This window comes from Chanodichthys erythropterus, chromosome 3, assembly GCF_024489055.1.
Source record: "Chanodichthys erythropterus isolate Z2021 chromosome 3, ASM2448905v1, whole genome shotgun sequence".
Lineage (NCBI taxonomy): Eukaryota > Metazoa > Chordata > Actinopteri > Cypriniformes > Xenocyprididae > Chanodichthys > Chanodichthys erythropterus.
Window position 1 is genome coordinate 20,995,466 of NC_090223.1, and position 23,747 is coordinate 21,019,212.

Consider the following 23,747-nt stretch of genomic DNA (forward strand, 5'->3'; position numbering starts at 1 on the left):
GTCAGAATAAAGTCTAATGTAACAATTTATTAGTCAGGTAAATGTTCATGCCAATTACATAATCATCTCAGAGATGATCAATACAAACATCAAATGCTCAGAAACGGAGTAAAAGATGAATACCTGACATTAGAAAAATGCAATGTGGGTTCATCTGATTACAGGATCGAGCACTGAGCCTCCTGCAACATCTCTTTAAATACTCAGACCAAGACAGAAACTTCTTTCAAATGGAAACATGAGTTCACAATGGGAATTTGCATTAATCAGGGTCCCAGACTGAGTAGTTTACACCTTTTGGGGACAGAAAGCCGTTTGCATGAAAGACCATTACAGAGAGCAAAATATCCCTAAAATCTTAAAACCTTTATTACCTTCTGGTTTACTTCTATAGGAATGAGACCTTTATACCAGTTGCACTGAGACATTTCAAATGATACCAAACATGTATAATGTTGTATGATAACTGTTCACATTGAACCATATAGATTTTGGGTGAATTTCAGATCATCTCCGCATGTAGAGGGAAGAGATGGGGGAAGAGATGGTGAAGGAAAGGAAATGTAGATTAAGGCAATGCTGAGGTGTGATCGACTCAGTCTGATTGCGTCTCGGATGGGGATGCTAATTTTGCAAGAGAGAGTTCAAATGTTAAATATAGCTGCGAGCAGCGATGGCGGGCCCAAGCCCGGTGGCACCGCCACCCCGGTGGCTTCAGGGCAACTGTGCACAGCGGGCAATAGGCACTTAAAACGGTTAAACATCAAAGGACTATGTCAAATTCACTCCACATTTACTGCACTACAAGGTGCCGCTATAGACCCCTTCCTCCCTGCCCATTTTCAAAGGATTACATGTGCCAAGTTTTAACATTATTCTGATGAATTTTGAAGCAAATCAGGTAAAAATAAGAGGGTGATCTCAATGTATGCTGAAAGTGACACATTTTCTGCTTCCAGTTGGTGGCGCTATGACTTTGAATCACAATAGTCAAATCCATGTGATCAGCCTTGTACAACGAAGACTAAGCCAAAGTTTCATCAAAATCAATTAATGTATGCAGAAGTTATAACACTTTGTTTCCCTTTTCTTGCCATAAATTCGTTGCCTCGCCACGGCCAAACCGTTTGAGATATCCAAAATCCGTTTGCAATTAAACAACTTCAATGTGTTAGCAACAAGTTAAAAAAAGCTTGGTGTAAATTGGATAAACCCTGTAGGAGTAGTAGTATAAAATTCATAGCCTGTTTTTTCAAAAAATTAACATTCAAACCAAAATAGCTGACTTCCTGTTGGTCGGAGCTAATGAATGTAAATTAGAAAATTGTCCGGCTTGATGAGAATAATATGTGTACCGAGTTTGGTGACTGTAGGAAAAACTAACCCCCACTTTTGTCAAAAGGTGGCGCTACTGAGCCCCTCCACCACGCCCATTTCTATGGCTTTGTCCATGTCTACTGGTTGACAATATTGATGTGTGTGTCGAGTTTCATGCAATTTGAAGCATGTTAAGAGCCTCAAAAACACTCAAGAATATTATTACAGTTTGACCTGTTGCCATGGCAACAATATTTCAAATATCAAAAATCCTGTCATAGGTCTACATCTGCTGTGTATTGACATTACACTGATGAAGTTTGAAGCAAATCAGGTAAAAATAAGAGGGTGATCTCAAAGCATTTTAAAAGTGATACACTTCTTGCTGCCATTTGGTGGCGCTATAACTTTGACTCACAATAGTTACATCCATGTGATCAGACTACTACAACCAACACACTCCTGAAGTTTCATAAACATCAATCAATGTATGCAGAAGTTATAACACATTTCCTGTTTCCCTTTTCTCGCCATAAATTCGTTGCCTCGCCACGGCCAAACCGTTTGAGATATCCAAAATCCGTTTGCAATTAAACAACTTCAATGTGTTCGCAACAAGTTAAAAAAGCTTGGTGTAAATTGGATAAACCCTGTAGGAGTAGTAGTATAAAATTCATAGCCTGTTTTTTCAAAAAATTAACATTCAAACCAAAATAGCTGACTTCCTGTTGGTCGGAGCTAATGAATGTAAATTAGAAAATTGTCCGGCTTGATGAGAATAATATGTGTACCGAGTTTGGTGACTGTAGGAAAAACTAACCCCCACTTTTGTCAAAAGGTGGCGCTACTGAGCCCCTCCACCACGCCCATTTCTATGGCTTTGTCCATGTGTACTGGTTGACAATATTGATGTGTGTGTCGAGTTTCATGCAATTTGAAGCATGTTAAGAGCCTCAAAAACACTCAAGAATATTATTACAGTTTGACCTGTTGCCATGGCAACAATATTTCAAATATCAAAAATCCTGTCATAGGTCTACATCTGCTGTGTATTGACATTACACTGATGAAGTTTGAAGCAAATCAGGTAAAAATAAGAGGGTGATCTCAAAACATTTCAAAAAGTGATACACTTCCTGCTGCCAGTTGGTGGCGCTATAACTTTGACTCACAATAGTCACATCCATGTGATCAGACTCCTATAACGAACACACTCGTGAAGTTTCATAAAGATCAATATATGTATTAAGACGTTATAACACATTTCCTGTTTCCTTTTTCTCGCCATAAATTCGTTGCCTCGCCACGGCCAAACCGTTCGAGATATCAAAAATCCCCTGGCAATTTTTAATCATCAGTGTCTTGACTTCATGCTGACCGAGTTTGGTGGCGATCGGATTAATCGTCTAGGAGGAGTATATCAAATTCCAGAGCATGCGTTTTTCAAACAACCCTTAATAGCTGACTTCCTGTTGGCGTGGCGATTAACTTAGAGCGCGAAAGTTGTTCGGCCCGATGAGGTCTATATGTGTACCGAGTTTCATACTAATACGTGCAAGCATGTTTAATATATGGACCAAATTTTCAGACTTTTTTCAAGGGGGCGCTGTCGAGCCCCCCTGCCACGCCCGGGTACCAGCCTCTCCGGCGTCCTAATGGCCGCGGATTCCAATGTGTGTGCCAATTTTCAAGAGTTTTTGAGCATGTTAAGGCCCCCAAAAAGCCCCGGAAGACGGAAAAAAAAAAAAAAAAAAAAATATAGCTGCGAGCAGCGATGGCGGGCCCAAGCCCGGTGGCACCGCCACCCCGGTGGCTTCAGGGCAACTGTGCACAGCGGGCAATAGGCACTTAAAACGGTTAAACATCAAAGGACTATGTCAAATTCACTCCACATTTACTGCACTACAAGGTGCCGCTATAGAGCCCCTCCTCCCTGCCCATTTTCAAAGGATTACATGTGCCAAGTTTTAACATTATTCTGATGAATTTTGAAGCAAATCAGGTAAAAATAAGAGGGTGATCTCAATGTATGCTGAAAGTGACACATTTTCTGCTTCCAGTTGGTGGCGCTATGACTTTGAATCACAATAGTCAAATCCATGTGATCAGCCTTGTACAACGAAGACTAAGCCAAAGTTTCATCAAAATCAATTAATGTATGCAGAAGTTATAACACTTTGTTTCCCTTTTCTTGCCATAAATTCGTTGCCTCGCCACGGCCAAACCGTTTGAGATATCCAAAATCCGTTTGCAATTAAACAACTTCAATGTGTTAGCAACAAGTTAAAAAAAGCTTGGTGTAAATTGGATAAACCCTGTAGGAGTAGTAGTATAAAATTCATAGCCTGTTTTTTCAAAAAATTAACATTCAAACCAAAATAGCTGACTTCCTGTTGGTCGGAGCTAATGAATGTAAATTAGAAAATTGTCCGGCTTGATGAGAATAATATGTGTACCGAGTTTGGTGACTGTAGGAAAAACTAACCCCCACTTTTGTCAAAAGGTGGCGCTACTGAGCCCCTCCACCACGCCCATTTCTATGGCTTTGTCCATGTCTACTGGTTGACAATATTGATGTGTGTGTCGAGTTTCATGCAATTTGAAGCATGTTAAGAGCCTCAAAAACACTCAAGAATATTATTACAGTTTGACCTGTTGCCATGGCAACAATATTTCAAATATCAAAAATCCTGTCATAGGTCTACATCTGCTGTGTATTGACATTACACTGATGAAGTTTGAAGCAAATCAGGTAAAAATAAGAGGGTGATCTCAAAGCATTTTAAAAGTGATACACTTCTTGCTGCCATTTGGTGGCGCTATAACTTTGACTCACAATAGTTACATCCATGTGATCAGACTACTACAACCAACACACTCCTGAAGTTTCATAAACATCAATCAATGTATGCAGAAGTTATAACACATTTCCTGTTTCCCTTTTCTCGCCATAAATTCGTTGCCTCGCCACGGCCAAACCGTTTGAGATATCCAAAATCCGTTTGCAATTAAACAACTTCAATGTGTTTGCAACAAGTTAAAAAAAGCTTGGTGTAAATTGGATAAACCCTGTAGGAGTAGTAGTATAAAATTCATAGCCTGTTTTTTCAAAAAATTAACATTCAAACCAAAATAGCTGACTTCCTGTTGGTCGGAGCTAATGAATGTAAATTAGAAAATTGTCCGGCTTGATGAGAATAATATGTGTACCGAGTTTGGTGACTGTAGGAAAAACTAACCCCCACTTTTGTCAAAAGGTGGCGCTACTGAGCCCCTCCACCACGCCCATTTCTATGGCTTTGTCCATGTCTACTGGTTGACAATATTGATGTGTGTGTCGAGTTTCATGCAATTTGAAGCATGTTAAGAGCCTCAAAAACACTCAAGAATATTATTACAGTTTGACCTGTTGCCATGGCAACAATATTTCAAATATCAAAAATCCTGTCATAGGTCTACATCTGCTGTGTATTGACATTACACTGATGAAGTTTGAAGCAAATCAGGTAAAAATAAGAGGGTGATCTCAAAACATTTCAAAAAGTGATACACTTCCTGCTGCCAGTTGGTGGCGCTATAACTTTGACTCACAATAGTCACATCCATGTGATCAGACTCCTATAACAAACACACTCGTGAAGTTTCATAAAGATCAATATATGTATTAAGACGTTATAACACATTTCCTGTTTCCTTTTTCTCGCCATAAATTCGTTGCCTCGCCACGGCCAAACCGTTCGAGATATCAAAAATCCCCTGGCAATTTTTAATCATCAGTGTCTTGACTTCATGCTGACCGAGTTTGGTGGCGATCGGATTAATCGTCTAGGAGGAGTATATCAAATTCCAGAGCATGCGTTTTTCAAACAACCCTTAATAGCTGACTTCCTGTTGGCGTGGCGATTAACTTAGAGCGCGAAAGTTGTTCGGCCCGATGAGGTCTATATGTGTACCGAGTTTCATACTAATACGTGCAAGCATGTTTAATATATGGACCAAATTTTCAGACTTTTTTCAAGGGGGCGCTGTCGAGCCCCCCTGCCACGCCCGGGTACCAGCCTCTCCGGCGTCCTAATGGCCGCGGATTCCAATGTGTGTGCCAATTTTCAAGAGTTTTTGAGCATGTTAAGGCCCCCAAAAAGCCCCGGAAGACGGAAAAAAAAAAAAAAATAAAAAAAAAATATAAATAAATAAATATAGCTGCGAGCAGCGATGGCGGGCCCAAGCCGGTGGCACCGCCACCCCGGTGGCTTCAGGTCAACTGTGCACAGCGGGCAATAGGCACTTAAAACGGTTAAACATCAAAGGACTATGTCAAATACACTCCACATTTACTGCACTACAAGGTGCCGTTATAGAGCCCCTCCTCCCTGCCCATTTTCAAAGGATTACATGTGCCAAGTTTTAACATTATTCTGATGAATTTTGAAGCAAATCAGGTAAAAATAAGAGGGTGATCTCAATGTATGCTGAAAGTGACACATTTTCTGCTTCCAGTTGGTGGCGCTATGACTTTGAATCACAATAGTCAAATCCATGTGATCAGCCTTGTACAACGAAGACTAAGCCAAAGTTTCATCAAAATCAATTAATGTATGCAGAAGTTATAACACTTTGTTTCCCTTTTCTTGCCATAAATTCGTTGCCTCGCCACGGCCAAACCGTTTGAGATATCCAAAATCCGTTTGCAATTAAACAACTTCAATGTGTTAGCAACAAGTTAAAAAAAGCTTGGTGTAAATTGGATAAACCCTGTAGGAGTAGTAGTATAAAATTCATAGCCTGTTTTTTCAAAAAATTAACATTCAAACCAAAATAGCTGACTTCCTGTTGGTCGGAGCTAATGAATGTAAATTAGAAAATTGTCCGGCTTGATGAGAATAATATGTGTACCGAGTTTGGTGACTGTAGGAAAAACTAACCCCCCACTTTTGTCAAAAGGTGGCGCTACTGAGCCCCTCCACCACGCCCATTTCTATGGCTTTGTCCATGTCTACTGGTTGACAATATTGATGTGTGTGTCGAGTTTCATGCAATTTGAAGCATGTTAAGAGCCTCAAAAACACTCAAGAATATTATTACAGTTTGACCTGTTGCCATGGCAACAATATTTCAAATATCAAAAATCCTGTCATAGGTCTACATCTGCTGTGTATTGACATTACACTGATGAAGTTTGAAGCAAATCAGGTAAAAATAAGAGGGTGATCTCAAAGCATTTTAAAAGTGATACACTTCTTGCTGCCATTTGGTGGCGCTATAACTTTGACTCACAATAGTTACATCCATGTGATCAGACTACTACAACCAACACACTCCTGAAGTTTCATAAACATCAATCAATGTATGCAGAAGTTATAACACATTTCCTGTTTCCCTTTTCTCGCCATAAATTCGTTGCCTCGCCACGGCCAAACCGTTTGAGATATCCAAAATCCGTTTGCAATTAAACAACTTCAATGTGTTCGCAACAAGTTAAAAAAAGCTTGGTGTAAATTGGATAAACCCTGTAGGAGTAGTAGTATAAAATTCATAGCCTGTTTTTTCAAAAAATTAACATTCAAACCAAAATAGCTGACTTCCTGTTGGTCGGAGCTAATGAATGTAAATTAGAAAATTGTCCGGCTTGATGAGAATAATATGTGTACCGAGTTTGGTGACTGTAGGAAAAACTAACCCCCCACTTTTGTCAAAAGGTGGCGCTACTGAGCCCCTCCACCACGCCCATTTCTATGGCTTTGTCCATGTCTACTGGTTGACAATATTGATGTGTGTGTCGAGTTTCATGCAATTTGAAGCATGTTAAGAGCCTCAAAAACACTCAAGAATATTATTACAGTTTGACCTGTTGCCATGGCAACAATATTTCAAATATCAAAAATCCTGTCATAGGTCTACATCTGCTGTGTATTGACATTACACTGATGAAGTTTGAAGCAAATCAGGTAAAAATAAGAGGGTGATCTCAAAGCATTTTAAAAGTGATACACTTCTTGCTGCCATTTGGTGGCGCTATAACTTTGACTCACAATAGTTACATCCATGTGATCAGACTACTACAACCAACACACTCCTGAAGTTTCATAAACATCAATCAATGTATGCAGAAGTTATAACACATTTCCTGTTTCCCTTTTCTCGCCATAAATTCGTTGCCTCGCCACGGCCAAACCGTTTGAGATATCCAAAATCCGTTTGCAATTAAACAACTTCAATGTGTTCGCAACAAGTTAAAAAAAGCTTGGTGTAAATTGGATAAACCCTGTAGGAGTAGTAGTATAAAATTCATAGCCTGTTTTTTCAAAAAATTAACATTCAAACCAAAATAGCTGACTTCCTGTTGGTCGGAGCTAATGAATGTAAATTAGAAAATTGTCCGGCTTGATGAGAATAATATGTGTACCGAGTTTGGTGACTGTAGGAAAAACTAACCCCCACTTTTGTCAAAAGGTGGCGCTACTGAGCCCCTCCACCACGCCCATTTCTATGGCTTTGTCCATGTCTACTGGTTGACAATATTGATGTGTGTGTCGAGTTTCATGCAATTTGAAGCATGTTAAGAGCCTCAAAAACACTCAAGAATATTATTACAGTTTGACCTGTTGCCATGGCAACAATATTTCAAATATCAAAAATCCTGTCATAGGTCTACATCTGCTGTGTATTGACATTACACTGATGAAGTTTGAAGCAAATCAGGAAAAAATAAGAGGGTGATCTCAAAACATTTCAAAAAGTGATACACTTCCTGCTGCCAGTTGGTGGCGCTATAACTTTGACTCACAATAGTCACATCCATGTGATCAGACTCCTATAACGAACACACTCGTGAAGTTTCATAAAGATCAATATATGTATTAAGACGTTATAACACATTTCCTGTTTCCTTTTTCTCGCCATAAATTCGTTGCCTCGCCACGGCCAAACCGTTCGAGATATCAAAAATCCCCTGGCAATTTTTAATCAGCAGTGTCTTGACTTCATGCTGACCGAGTTTGGTGGCGATCGGATTAATCGTCTAGGAGGAGTATATCAAATTCCAGAGCATGCGTTTTTCAAACAACCCTTAATAGCTGACTTCCTGTTGGCGTGGCGATTAACTTAGAGCGCGAAAGTTGTTCGGCCCGATGAGGTCTATATGTGTACCGAGTTTCATACTAATACGTGCAAGCATGTTTAATATATGGACCAAATTTTCAGACTTTTTTCAAGGGGGCGCTGTCGAGCCCCCCTGCCACGCCCGGGTACCAGCCTCTCCGGCGTCCTAATGGCCGCGGATTCCAATGTGTGTGCCAATTTTCAAGAGTTTTTGAGCATGTTAAGGCCCCCAAAAAGCCCCGGAAGACGAAAAAAAAAAAAAAATAAAAAATAAAAAAAAAATAAATAATCCTTAGAAGAACAAGAGGGCCCTGCGCGAATTTTCGCTTGGGCCCTAATAATCCTTAGAAGAACAAGAGGGCCCTGCGCGAATTTTCGCTTGGGCCCTAATAATAATAATCCTTAGAAGAACAAGAGGGCCCTGCGCGAATTTTCGCTTGGGCCCTAATTTCCTTTGTTTTCTCAAAGAGTAGCCCTTTCTTGGTCCAGGCAGTCCGGCATCGGTCTTACAGGGCCCTATGAGGTTGGGCCCCCTACTGCACCTATTCTGCACCAAACATACAAACCAACATAGCTATACAAAATCTTTGTCTGCAATTTAATAATACTGACCTATTACTTTTGCTAAATTCTTTCAACCACTAGGGATCAGTATTTAGTCAGAGACCTACCATGGTTGTAGCTAGCAGATTTATAATGCTAATGTAGAAAAATACAGTACAGTAATCAAATATTCATAGAAAATGCAACATTCTTAAACAATGATTAATCATACATTATATTAAACACAAACATATATAAACAGAGTGCAGTATCAGGTAGTAGTTGTCTACGCAACTAGCGCTAACATTACAGCAAGAAATGCAGAAATAAGCCGCATTTACAATAATAAGTAACTAGTACTGTTACTACTAATAAAACTGATCTCTGGGGCTCCACAAGTGTGCGGGCCCTTAGAATCGTCCTAACTTTCTCCCCCTTAGCGCTGCCCCAGTTGTGCGGTATGAAATGTTTGTTAAACATTTCTACTACCTTCTGATAATCACTGAAATGTTTCTTCAACTTTGTAGCAATCTGGAATAGTGTGAAATGTTGAGTCCACAGAGGCAATGTGGCGGGCTGGCTAAAATCAAATGAATCAGGAGCTTTAAACATCTGTTTGTTTTGTCAGCGGGAATGACGAACTTCTGACACCATGTCACATACACACTCACACCATGTAAATATTCTCAGGAAAATTTATTGAGAGCAACAGCTCATTCAACATTCATGTGAAATACACATCTTTTATATAACTAAACTTCGCATTTATTATGTAATACACCCCCAAATCCTTATGGGTAATGAAGTATGAAAAACACACCGACACATGTGCCTATGTTGTGTTTTTAATTTGCTTTAAGACAAACAATGTGCAAATATATCAGTCAACACCATTGCTGATTTTCTCCCTAAAACTGTAGTGAATCAAAGACAGTCTCAAAAACGCAGTTTGAAATTACCCCTGTTCTCTACGTCACAAATAATTTGTAACCAATCCCGTCAATGTGCGGGCGGGATTTCATATCATTCATTTCATCGGGCATATCATTAACTAAGCAGGGGAGTCTCAAGAGAAGCCATATATTATCCCCGTATATTTTTCATGATATGTAAAATCGAGTAGATTTAGCAATGTAGCGGGAGAATTATGTATATATATTACAATGTTTTATAAAGTTTTATAAATTATTTAGCAAAAAAAAAAGCACCTTTTCTATTAGAAGTTTTTAAAGAAAGCACAGAGAAAACATTTCTTCCCCCTACCTTATGTCAGGGATTAATTACCCTAATCCCAAAGCCAAACAAAGATCCCCTTCTCATAGACAATTGGCGCCCAATCTCCTTACTAAATAATGATGACAACATAATAGCATTAGTTCTGGCTAAAAAACTAATGTGTGTTAAACTCAATTATTGAAACGCAGTCAGGATTTCTGCCTAACAGACATATTTCAAATGACATACATTTAATAGATATGTTAGACTATTCACATTTAAAACAAAAAGAAAGCTTTATTTTATTTTTAGACTATTATGTTACTATGTGTTTGATACACTAAACATGAATTTCTGTTTCAAGCACTGCATAGAATTGGCTTTGGTGACCCCTTTTGTAATATGATACAATGCTGTGAGCAGTAATAGCTCAATTAAGTTAAGTAATTGTACCTCTCCCAGATTTTCTTAAATCGAGGTGTTAGACAGGGATGTCCAGTCTCTCCTGATCTTTTCTTGATTGTAACACAATTTCTAAGTTTATATATCAAAACAAGCCATCTAAAAGGCATCATTATTGGAAATACAGAGATAATTATTACTGCTCTGTTCTTAGAAGACTCTCTCCAAATACCAACAGCCCTCCGTATTCTTCAGCGTTTCTCTAAAGCTTCAAGCTTACATCTCAATCTTAATAAATGTGAATTACTTACAGTCAGAAACAGTACGACTACTTTACATTTAGTCATTTAGCAGACGTTTTTTTTTTCAAATTAATGGTATTGCAGTTAAAAATTGTTACATATTTGGGAATACAGATAACTAAAAAAAACCTTAGGTGCTTTGCAAAGAAAAGGTTTAATTGCTGGTTACAGAGAGACCTCTCTTTAAATAGCAGAGAGTCTATCTCGCCGTACTTATACTGCTCAGTCACTATAACCCCACATGTAAAATAATCGATGGAATCTTATCTAACTTTTATGGAAAAACATTTTATATTCATAAATGTACATTTTCGAACTGTATTTTTGTAGTATTCTTACAAGAGATAAAACATTATTTACTTACAATTTCACTCTCACTTAACAAAAAAGACATACAATCTCAAAACATACAATGTGCACAGCCTACAAACTCTTTACTGTATTCAATGTGTAATTTTTCTTCATTTGTGTAATGCCCTCTTTTTTTCCCCCTTTGTCTTTTTCTGCTGAAAACTGATTATTTATTTATTTATTTTTTATTCTATTGGTGTTATTCTTAATTGTTATGTTCTAACTGTGTTGTACCATGGTGTAAACTGAATGTTCAAATAAAGCATTTAAAAAAGTTTTCAACTCTCAGCTACAATCAATCAATCAATAAAAAGGGCAAACAAACTTATGAAATATTATGGTATCAAAATGGAGCATCATCAGTGTCATCACAGAACGTTCAAATGTTTTACGCACCATTTTCATGTGGTAGGGAGCAGGAGTAAATTTAAAACTAACATTTTGAAAATTTTGAAAGGCATTACATGGACACAGTCACCTCTGATAACAAATTGTACACTCTAAAAAATGCTTAAAAACAACCCAAGTTGGGTTGAAAATGGACAAACCCAGCAATTGGGTTGTTTTAACCCAGAGGTAGGGTTAAATGTTTGCCCAACCTGCTGGGTAGTTTTATTTAACTCAACTATTGTTTAAAAATTACTGTATTGTAATTAACCCAAAGTATGTTGGAAATTAACATTTAAACAATAAACATTTATTAAATTGCTTATTAATACATTTATATTAATAAACTATTAAACTATTAAATTTATATAAATAAAATATTAAAGCTTATTAATAAACATTCACCTTTTGTCTATTATTGTTGCCTCTAATTGCATCTGGTTTTTAATTTCCCAACTATTTTGGGTTCATTTTAAGCTAGCCATATAGCAATTTTTAAATAATAGTTGGTTTAAATGAAACTACCCAGCAGGTTGGGCAAACATTTAACCCAACCGCTGGGTTAAAACAACCCAATCGCTGGGTTTTTCCATTTTCAACCCAACTTGGGTTGTTTTTAACCCAGCATTTTTTAGAGTGTAATGTAGACGCATTTTCTGTAAAGCTGCTGTGAAACGATGTGTATTGTGAAAAGCGCTATACAAATAAATGTGAATTGAAAAATATGAACATTTATGTCAGAACAGCTTTAAAGGGTCATGAAACCCCAAAACACATTTTTTGAGATGTGAACACATATGTACAGGCTGCACATCATTGAAAACAATAAAGGTATTCATTAAGTTTATTCATAAATGGAAATTAGTTATTTTTTATAGTTTTTAGAACAAAGTTTAAAGGTTTGATGCTACAGAATTATTAGATAAACTTTGATTTAATCTAGATTAAATTTACTCCTTATTGGTGTAACCCACCCTTAATGTGCTTATACTTTTTTTTGCAGATAATATGTTTAATTCTTGGAGGACATCAGTGATCATGATTTCAGTTTTTGTTGTGCTCAGTGTGATTGCTGGAATACTGATTGCTGTGTTTGCTCATAAATACAGAGGTAAAGTTATTTTTTCCCTTGTATATGGTTGTATATTCCTTGGTTGAACATTGAATTTTAAATTGCAGTTTTAATACAGCGGGATCTGTTTCAAGGTCTGTGACCACACTTAAAATAATATAATTAAAATCATTTTCAGTAGTGGTCTCAATCTATAGACACTATAAAAAAGTGTTTGAAAACAAAAGTGTTTGAAAACACTTAACTTTTTTAAATTATTTAACATTAAGTCAGTTAAGTTGAATTGACTTAGAATATTATCCTGTGGTTTCACAGACTTAAGCCATTTCTAGACTAAAATGCATGTTTGAGCTTTTTAAACTGAAAGTAACTTGTATTGACAGATCTTAAAATATGTCAGTGACATTGTTTTGTCTCAAGATGCACACCAGTAGTGTGTTTTCTAAGGCACATTTATAAAAGCTACTTAAATGTCCTAATTAAACTAAGGCCTAATCCTGGCTTAATCTAAGCCCTGTCTGTGAAACCGGGCCTATGTATTTCAACCTGACATATTTAGTTCTTTTAACTTAGAATATTAAGTATCTTCAACTTGAGCAATTTGAATATATTTAATATTTCAAGTAAATGCAAGTTAACCGAGTCATTGTGAAATAACTCAAAGTTGTTTAAAAGTTAAACTAAAAATGTTTACAGTGTAGGCGGCATGTATGGCTGCCACAGGTTTCGGCTCACTCATCTTCATTGATGAAGTGAAGTACTGCGGAAAATGTGGAAAATGTACACTGTAAAAAATCGTAATTTTATGAAAAATAATTTTTTACAGACTTTTACTTTAAATTGTATTCAAAACTCTGTAAAATTACAAACAATATCTGTAAAATTAACAGTCAGGTGTTATTTTAAGTATTATGTCATTAATAAATTATAGTAATTCTCATTTTTAATACTGAAAAATTACTGTATTTTTTATACAGTATTTCCCTGTTTTTTTAAATTACATATGTAAAATTAAGAAATAATATATAATATGTGAAATCCCCACCAGATGGCGCTAAGGGACAGTTGGAATCATTGTATATAGTCTATATATTTAATGCTGTTTTCTCTTGTGTTTATTCTGAATTTTCTTCAGCACACAAACAACTAGAGAATGAGAAGAACAGAATACAACATGGGGAATTTGTCTTTATTAAATAATTTAATTCAGTATTAATGTCAAGTCTGTTTTCATCCGCAAAATATTTAATTAAAAGACATATATTCACATACTTTTGTGTATATCTTACGTCCTTTGATTTGTATTTATTGTGATTATATTTGCTATATATTATATTTTAATGCTTCTGTTGTCTTTTCTCTTGTCTTTCTCTTGTCTGCATTTTCTTCAGAACAAACTCAACTACGGAATGAGAAGAACAGAATACAAGATGAGAAGAACAGAATACAAAATGAGAAGAACAGAATACAACATGGTGAAATTGTCTTTATTAAGTTATTCATTCATTATTCATTTTAAGTCTTGTTTCAGCCATAAAATATCCACTTAACTGTGTATTCATTAAATTTTGTGTATATCTTGGGTTTGGTAAATGGTTACCAGTTGTAATGTATATTTATTCAGTCACAGATGTACACTTATATGATGTTAACACATCCTAAAAAAAAAAAAAAAAAAAAAATTCACAGAGAAAATGCAGTAAGATTTAACAATGATTTCACTTTTTTTTTATATAAAACTGCTAAATTTCCTTAAAAATACAGACATTCAGACTACTGAAAAAACAGGATTATTCTTTTTCTTCCTTAAATAAAGGTAAATGTCATGAAGTTGAACCTGAGATATACCATTGAACAAGTTGAACCACGAATATACATTAATATAACTGAGTAATGACTGAACATTATTGAAGACATCTGATGATAACAAGCAGAATCACTGAAGGAAAGAGAAACAACAACTGACTTCAGCCACAGCCTTAGATGAAATCAACTGAAGATAAAAGACATTAAATTCCACAACTCCACAAACAGCTTTACCAGCTTCACTTATTACTGACCAGATTGACTTTATTTTGGTATTGTTACATTTTATGTTACATTGTGGTGATCAGAGTTTGCTTTAGTCTTGACCCTTGACTTTAACATTATTTTCTTTGGCTGCTGTAACTGTGTCTTTAAGACACATTTGTTATTACAAAAAAGTCAAGAGAAATTATGTCTGTGTTTCTCTGAATGATATATTAGTTCAAAATGTTTTGAGCACAAACCGTTTTTAAAATCTTTCTTATTTTCTGGTTGTCACAACACTGATGGATCTCATGCTGTAGAATTTCTGGGATATCATAATCAAATATAAAATGTCACCAGCGGGTCTTAAAAAGTCTCGGAACATAAATGAAGATATTTTTGATGAAATCTGATGGTATCTGAACCACACATAGGCAGCAACGTCGTTGCACCTTTTGAGGTCCAGAAAGGACATTGTTAAAATAGTCGCCGTGACTACAGTGGTTCAACCTTAATGTTAAGCGACGAGAATACTTTTTGTGCGCTAAAGCAAAACAAAAATAATGACTTTATTCAGCAATTTTGTCTCTCCCATGTCTTCTAAGCAGCTGACGCAGTGAAGCGCTTCCGTATTTATGTCTGAACACCGGCTCATTATTGGCCGGCTCCTGCATCAGCATCACACGCATGCGTCGTGCTGCTCACGTGAACAGCATCTGTCAATAATGAGCCGTTCTGACGTAAACACAGAAAAACTGCTTAGAAGACTGACAGGGGAGCCCTGCGATCAGTAGCCTACACTTAAAGGGGTAGTTCACACAAAAATGTAAATTCTGTCATTTACTCACTCTCATGTTTAAGTAGTTCACCCAAAAATGGAAAACACAGAATCTGGTCAAAATAAAATTGAGAAAAAAATCAAATTTGAGAAAAAATAATACATATTTCATAGGGCCCTAAAAAAAATATTATTATTTTTGTTAAACTTAAAAAATGGCTGTTAAATTGTAAATGTTTCATTCTTTCATATAATTAGACATGCTTTTTGACTAATAAAATTTCATTAAACTATTAAAACTCTATTAAATCTTCCTCAGGATTTTTGTTTTCCAGTACAAATATGTAAATATCCTTAAATCAAGATACATTTACTTGACTGTCTTGAAGTCTTATTTTCTGAGAAATTTAACAAAATTAGCTTCAAATTTTGAAGTGTTGCTAATACAACTCGTTGTGTGCTTCCTAGACATTTACAGAGAACACTGATGTGTTATATTTCCTTCAATTTATTACTTCAATCTTCTTTAATTGGTCTTAAATTTACCTTCATCAAACCTGCATAAACCCTGGATTATACAGTTGACTATGAATGAAATCAGTGAATCAGACCATTAGATAATGATTTTAAAAGTTGAACTGATTTTAACTTGAGCGCCACGTTTTTAGAACGCCATGTCATGAGCGAGATGCTGCAAAAGACAAAAGACACGAGTGCACCGGTTTTGCACGTCCGTCTAGTGCGTGTTTAGATAGAAATACAATGGAAAAGTAGCGCATTGGAATGGAAAAATGCATTCTGTGTGAACGGCCCCTAAGAAATTAGTCCTACACACAAGGGCGTTTTAAGGACAAAAACCTGACAAACGTCTTGAAATACATCATCTGAACAATGTTTTGAGTTACAGTGTGTAAACAACTAAATTATCATAACTTAGTTATAATTTTGATGTCATTTCAATGTTATTTTCTCATCTTTTCCTGAATTTTCTTTAGAACGTGATCAACTTTTACAAAGTCAGAAGATTATTATTCCAAAAGGTGAATTTGTTTTTATGGCTTTATTAAAATATGAACTACTTTTGAATTATTTTACAAATCAATGAATGAATACACTGTGCATCCATGTATGTGTATTATATTTTATTATATATAAACTGTGTAAAGTTTATCAATTAAAATGATTGATCTCATTATTGATCTGAAGATGAACTCTGTTATGAATCCTTTATAACTTCATTCTTTCTGTTTTCAGCTCTCACTCATTTAAGATCACACAGGGGTGAGTAAAAACTGTTCCTGTTTTATGACACAATTATTTATTTGCACAATTTTAATTTCCCAAATTCATTATCATGTTAAACATTTATTTGGTTGTTTATTTTTTTGTTTGTTTGTTTGTTTGTATTTTTGAGAGTTCATTCAAATGATTCAAACACTAAATGATCAAATTTAGTTTATTTGTGCCATAAGAGAAAATTTACATTTTTAAATATTTAACTAAAGAGAAGCAAGACAAAAAAAAATCAACAAGGTGATCAAACGATGAACAACAACAAAGAAAACAATCTCAGGTGAAGCAGGAAGAAAAAAGAGAAGTGTGTTATGAGTTTTATAAGTTATCAGGAGTACGATGTTCACCCGGTGGATGAAAAGCTGGCCAAAATAAGTATAAGTTGAACCCCTGAGAGTAAAGAGCTGCCCAAATCTGCCCTGTGACATACTGTGGTGAGGGAACGGCCAATGAAACAGAAAGTGTGTTTTTCTGTGGTAATAGGAATTTTTTAGAGCACCCTAGCAACAAGTTCCATAGACTTCCATTGAAAGAGATCAAAGGAATATCTTTTAATGTGAATAAACTCAACTGTGTACGAGAGACACTGATGAACGCTGAGGCACAGAGGAGAGAGCAAAACAAAACACCGGTCACAAATTAGAAGTCAAAATGATCATTTTTAAAGAGAAATGTCAGAGGATGTAAGAGAAGAAGAGCTTGAGTTTGTTTGCTCTATTTGTTTGAACCACGAGAGACGTCTGAGCTTATGATACTCCTACATCCTGTGTCACACATCGCTTCAGAGGATTACTCAAACTTGTGCAAATCAACTTGTGTACGGTCGTCCGACATAAGCTAGTTATTTTAGTTAATAAAGTTTTAAATATGGATATTTTTCTTACAAAAATGCATCGCTTTACTTCAGAAGGCCTTTATTAACCCACTGGAGCCGTATGGATTACTTTGATTATGGATGGATGCACTTTTTTGTTGTTTTTAAACACTGGCACCCATTCACTATCATTATAAACCTTGGAGGACTAATGATATTTTTTAATATATCTCTGATTGTGTTCTTCTGAAGAAGATAGTCATATACACCTATAGGATGGCTTGAGGGTGAGTAAATCATGGGATAATTTTTGCGTGAACAATCCCTTTAATGCTAATCCATTCTGCCGCATCATTACGGTGTGCGTCCACTGGAGTGGAGTTTGATTACTCTGTATCAAAGCGGACGCTTAGAAGAAACCGACAGGAAAGTGAGTCAGTATGTAGCTGAAGAAATGAGAGGCTCGCTGGCTGGTAAGTTCAGCTCTTTGGCGATGTTTATTTGCAGCCCCTCATTTCTTCCTTCGGCCACGCGCTGACACACCCGCCATCAATCTCTGTGAAACAGCCACTTTTAGGACCGCTGTAAGCTTCTCTTTGACTGTTAGAGTTTTTAAGACTGTATTTTTGGGCTTGACATCTTAACTTTACTCTCTGACACCGTATTTCTTGGCTTCTTAATGAGAGTTGTTTGATGACTGCGCTGTTTATCAGTCCTGGGCGACACATTCGTTTTACAGGTATTAGAAGTCTAGACCCTGAATATAAGACGAACCCATTTCTTCAGATGTATTTCCTAGAAAAAAACAATCTTATAGTAAACATTGGAACAATAGTGTAATTATTAAAACATGATAAAACAAGTCAAAACATGCCATGATAACAACATGTTAAATCATGTTAGCAGCACCTACCTATGTGTTAAAACATGCTAAGAACAGGTTAAAATCTCCATAGTAACCATCTGTGGCAGCTAGCAGCTGTCTAGCAACACGCTATTAACCACCCAGAACACTCAAGTAACCACCTAGCAACACCATAACAACCACCTAGCAATGCAGTATCAACCACCCAGAATACCCTAGCAACCACTCAGTACATCCTAACAACCACCTAGCAATGCCCTAGCAACCACCCATACCCTCACAACCACATAGCAACACCAGCCCGAGTACCTTAGCAACAGCCTGATTACCCTAGCAACCACACAGCAACAGCCTAGCAACCACCCAGAGTACCCTAACAGCCACATAGCAACAATCTAGCAACCACCCAGTGTACCCTAGCAACCACATAGCAACACCCTAGAAAACACACTGAACACCATAGCAACTGCATATCAACTGCCTAGCAACCACCCAGAACACCCTAGCAATAGCATAGCAACACCCAGGTAAACACCTTGCAAGTTGCAACCATCGAGAACACCCTAGCAACTGCATAGCAACCATGCAGAACACCCTAGCAACCACTCAGAATACACTAGCAACTGCATAGCAGCAACATAGCAAGACCTTAGTAACCATGCTGAGCACCCTAGCAACTGCATAGCAAAACCCTTGCAACCACCCAGAATACCCTAGCAACTGCATATCAATTGCCTAGCAACCATCCAGAACACTCTAGGAACTTCAAGCTTTTGAAAGTTCAAAGTAAAACCTTCAGATTTTTTAATCTTTTAAAATTAATGCAGTATTTTTATTTTTATCTTGTTGTAAAGTTGCTATGATTCCTATAAAAATAAATAATTGTCTTTATTTTATTTTATGTTCATCTGTAAAGCAGAATGTTCATTATTTTCTACAGTGAATGTGATTCTGGATGCTGATTCGGCTCATCCTCATCTCATCGTGTCTGATGATGGGAAACAAGTGAAAAATGGAAACAGACTGAAAGAAGATGGAAAAGACAGGTTTAGTGATTATCTTGGTGTTCTTGGGAAGGACGGATTCTCCTCAGGGAGTTTTTACTTTGAGGTTCAGGTGAAGGGTCAGACTGAGTGGGATTTAGGAGTGGCCAGAGAATCCTGCAGGAAGAGTGTGATCAGACTGAGTCCTGAGTATGGATACTGGACAGTGGGTCTGGAATATGGGGAGTATCGGGCTCGTGATTCTTCATATGTCCCTCTTTCTCTGACAGTGAATCCTCAGAGGGTCGGGGTGTTTGTGGATTATGAAAAGCGTCTCGTCTCTTTTTATGATGTTGAGTCCATGACTCATATCTACACTTTCACTGGTCAGTCTTTCACTGGGAAACTCTATCCATTTGTTTGTTTGGGGTATCAGTATAATGAAAACTCCACACCACTGATCATCTGTGATGATTATTAATGAGATCAGTGAATGAATTTACATGATCAGGTGAAATAAAAAGAAATACAATAAAAAGTGTAACATCAATGAACATTAAATATTATTTACACTCTCAGTCAGGTATTAGAAGTCTAGACCCTGAATATAAGACGAACCCATTTCTTCAGATGTATTTCCTAGAAAAAAACAATCTTATAGTAAACATTGGAACAATAGTGTAATTATTAAAACATGATAAAACAAGTCAAAACATGCCATGATAACAACATGTTAAATCATGTTAGCAGCACCTACCTATGTGTTAAAACATGCTAAGAACAGGTTAAAATCTCCATAGTAACCATCTGTGGCAGCTAGCAGCTGTCTAGCAACACGCTATTAACCACCCAGAACACTCAAGTAACCACCTAGCAACACCATAACAACCACCTAGCAATGCAGTATCAACCACCCAGAATACCCTAGCAACCACTCAGTACATCCTAACAACCACCTAGCAATGCCCTAGCAACCACCCATACCCTCACAACCACATAGCAACACCAGCCCGAGTACCTTAGCAACAGCCTGATTACCCTAGCAACCACACAGCAACAGCCTAGCAACCACCCAGAGTACCCTAACAGCCACATAGCAACAATCTAGCAACCACCCAGTGTACCCTAGCAACCACATAGCAACACCCTAGAAAACACACTGAACACCATAGCAACTGCATATCAACTGCCTAGCAACCACCCAGAACACCCTAGCAATAGCATAGCAACACCCAGGTAAACACCTTGCAAGTTGCAACCATCGAGAACACCCTAGCAACTGCATAGCAACCATGCAGAACACCCTAGCAACCACTCAGAATACACTAGCAACTGCATAGCAGCAACATAGCAAGACCTTAGTAACCATGCTGAGCACCCTAGCAACTGCATAGCAAAACCCTTGCAACCACCCAGAATACCCTAGCAACTGCATATCAATTGCCTAGCAACCATCCAGAACACTCTAGGAACTTCAAGCTTTTGAAAGTTCAAAGTAAAACCTTCAGATTTTTTAATCTTTTAAAATTAATGCAGTATTTTTATTTTTATCTTGTTGTAAAGTTGCTATGATTCCTATAAAAATAAATAATTGTCTTTATTTTATTTTATGTTCATCTGTAAAGCAGAATGTTCATTATTTTCTACAGTGAATGTGATTCTGGATGCTGATTCGGCTCATCCTCATCTCATCGTGTCTGATGATGGGAAACAAGTGAAAAATGGAAACAGACTGAAAGAAGATGGAAAAGACAGGTTTAGTGATTATCTTGGTGTTCTTGGGAAGGACGGATTCTCCTCAGGGAGTTTTTACTTTGAGGTTCAGGTGAAGGGTCAGACTGAGTGGGATTTAGGAGTGGCCAGAGAATCCTGCAGGAAGAGTGTGATCAGACTGAGTCCTGAGTATGGATACTGGACAGTGGGTCTGGAATATGGGGAGTATCGGGCTCGTGATTCTTCATATGTCCCTCTTTCTCTGACAGTGAATCCTCAGAGGGTCGGGGTGTTTGTGGATTATGAAAAGCGTCTCGTCTCTTTTTATGATGTTGAGTCCATGACTCATATCTACACTTTCACTGGTCAGTCTTTCACTGGGAAACTCTATCCATTTGTTTGTTTGGGGTATCAGTATAATGAAAACTCCACACCACTGATCATCTGTGATGATTATTAATGAGATCAGTGAATGAATTTACATGATCAGGTGAAATAAAAAGAAATACAATAAAAAGTGTAACATCAATGAACATTAAATATTATTTACACTCTCAGTCAGAAATGTGGACACAAAAGAGTGTCACATGATCACCATCACTCAGTGTTCACAGTCACATGATCACTGATCATCATCTCCTCTATTGATCTTATGCACCAGAGAAACAAGTGCGCCGCCATCTTTATAATATTGTCTTTGATCTTCTGTTTTTGCGGCAGTTCTGTATATTTCTATGGCATCGCTGTTGAAGAATAATTAGCTGGTGAAGTGGATTCACCTGTTGTAGAGTTAATGAATTTTATTATGTTTAAAGCAGATGTCTTAACAAATGTCAGTAGACCAGGAAGCTTTTAAAATGAACAGTTCATTGGTAAATATGTAAGATCGCTGTGGAAATACAAACCGGAAGTCAAAAGACAATGAATGCAGCGCTGAATCACACTCCTCACATGATCATCATCACTCTTCATCTCCTCTATAAGATCACACTCCTCACAGTCACTCTTTCTCTGCCTCGACTGTGGATTCAGACTGTCACCTGTGATACTCACCTGAATGATTGTCCCCTGCGATTACCTGTGATACTCAATGATAGATCGTGTCGTACTCCAGAGATCTCCTTAAATATTCATGTGAATTTATTTACAAGATACAGGCTTTACTTCATCATGAATAATGTTCAGATCTGGATCAGATGATGAATGAAGAGCATCATGAAGTGATCATTGTACAGTAACTGTTCCTCCTTCAGCAGTGTTTGGTGTTTGTTGATGAATGTCCAGATTGAGCAGAACTGGAATCAACAAACTCAAATATAAGATATTTTCATTTGTGTGACATGTTTTACTTTCTAACCCTGTTTTTATTTTTCTATTAATCAAAATGTTGAGATGTTTTCAGTCTTTGTGTTTCTCACAGTTGATTTTTACTGTCAAACTCTCATCAGGACTAAATGATTATCTTTGTGTTCAGAGACGATTATATACAAGGAAACATTTACAGCCCTGAGAAATGCTGAAGAACAGGTTTCTAAAGAAAGATTTAGCGTGTTACAAAGACAGTGATAAAACTTTACTTGTAAATAAATATGAAGATACCCGTCTATAGCTCTGACTGATTTCATTTATTCATTTAATTTTATTTTGGCTGCTCTGAAATGGTCATACTGTTGACATTGTCTAAGCAGTTGAAGTAAATACACTAGAAAACACTCGTGTAAATATGTGCTTTTATTGCACAGTTCAGTTAAATAATAAAGTTTGTCCTTACATAAAGAAAATATATTTCCCTATATATGAATGATTAATATATTAAATGATAAAACAGCATATTTTAAAACATTGTGTAAAAATATTACAATATATTGAATAATACGTAAGGAATTGCCAATTTTTATATATTGAAAAATATGTGACAATATATTTAATAACATATCAGGTAATTTTATATTCAGTAATACACTTAATATAAAGAGTTATATGTGATCAGATGTGGTACTGCATATTGCATAAATATTTATTCATGTATAAGCAAACATATATAGAAAAATATATGATGTAATACATTTCTTATATTTCATAATTATTTACATTTTAAATGTTTTATATTTTCAAGCTAGTTATCAACAGCATGTACTGAAGTATTTATCAGAGAGACTATTACTGTGCTGAAGAGTGTATAATGACTTTACTTCTTAAATAAAGTATTAATGTGTAATGATAATAAAGTAAGTGTTAATGGTGTTTGTCCAGTCGTCAATCTAACCTCAAGCTCGACTCTTCAGCACAATGGTCACCCCAAACACTCACACATACCAGAAACCCTTTCCAAAATAACAGGACATTAAACACTAACAGATCTCCCTCTATATCAATATTGAGCAAAACACATGAAATAACACTTAATTTGAACATTTACTCTCCTTTAACAGTCAGAAGCAAAGCATGCTGGGAAACAGAAGTCTGATGTAACTCATTCTGTGAATGTGTGTAGAAACACTCACATTTATATGGGAACATGTATGTGCAATATACGTACACAATAAAGGGTCAAACTTTATGAATATTACATGTAATGATATTTCTGTCTTCCTTTCAAAATGT

The 23,747-nt window shown here is 36.6% G+C and overlaps 1 protein-coding gene across 4 annotated transcripts in view; it reads left to right on the forward strand.

Moving 5' to 3' along the window:
- LOC137017254 (butyrophilin subfamily 2 member A1-like) overlaps nucleotides 1-23,620 on the forward strand; it is a 35,308-nt gene extending 11,688 nt beyond the window's left edge. For all 4 annotated transcript variants that reach the window (XM_067381301.1, XM_067381303.1, XM_067381302.1 and 1 more), the window contains 6 exons: nucleotides 12,619-12,726; nucleotides 14,079-14,162; nucleotides 16,471-16,515; nucleotides 16,730-16,756; nucleotides 19,388-19,816; nucleotides 21,080-23,620. In XM_067381301.1, coding sequence (XP_067237402.1) covers nucleotides 12,619-12,726; nucleotides 14,079-14,162; nucleotides 16,471-16,515; nucleotides 16,730-16,756; nucleotides 19,388-19,816; nucleotides 21,080-21,603 — 1,217 coding nt within the window. In that variant the 3' untranslated portion in view covers nucleotides 21,604-23,620. The remainder of the gene's footprint in view (nucleotides 1-12,618; nucleotides 12,727-14,078; nucleotides 14,163-16,470; nucleotides 16,516-16,729; nucleotides 16,757-19,387; nucleotides 19,817-21,079) is intronic.
- The last annotated feature ends 127 nt before the right edge of the window (nucleotides 23,621-23,747 follow it).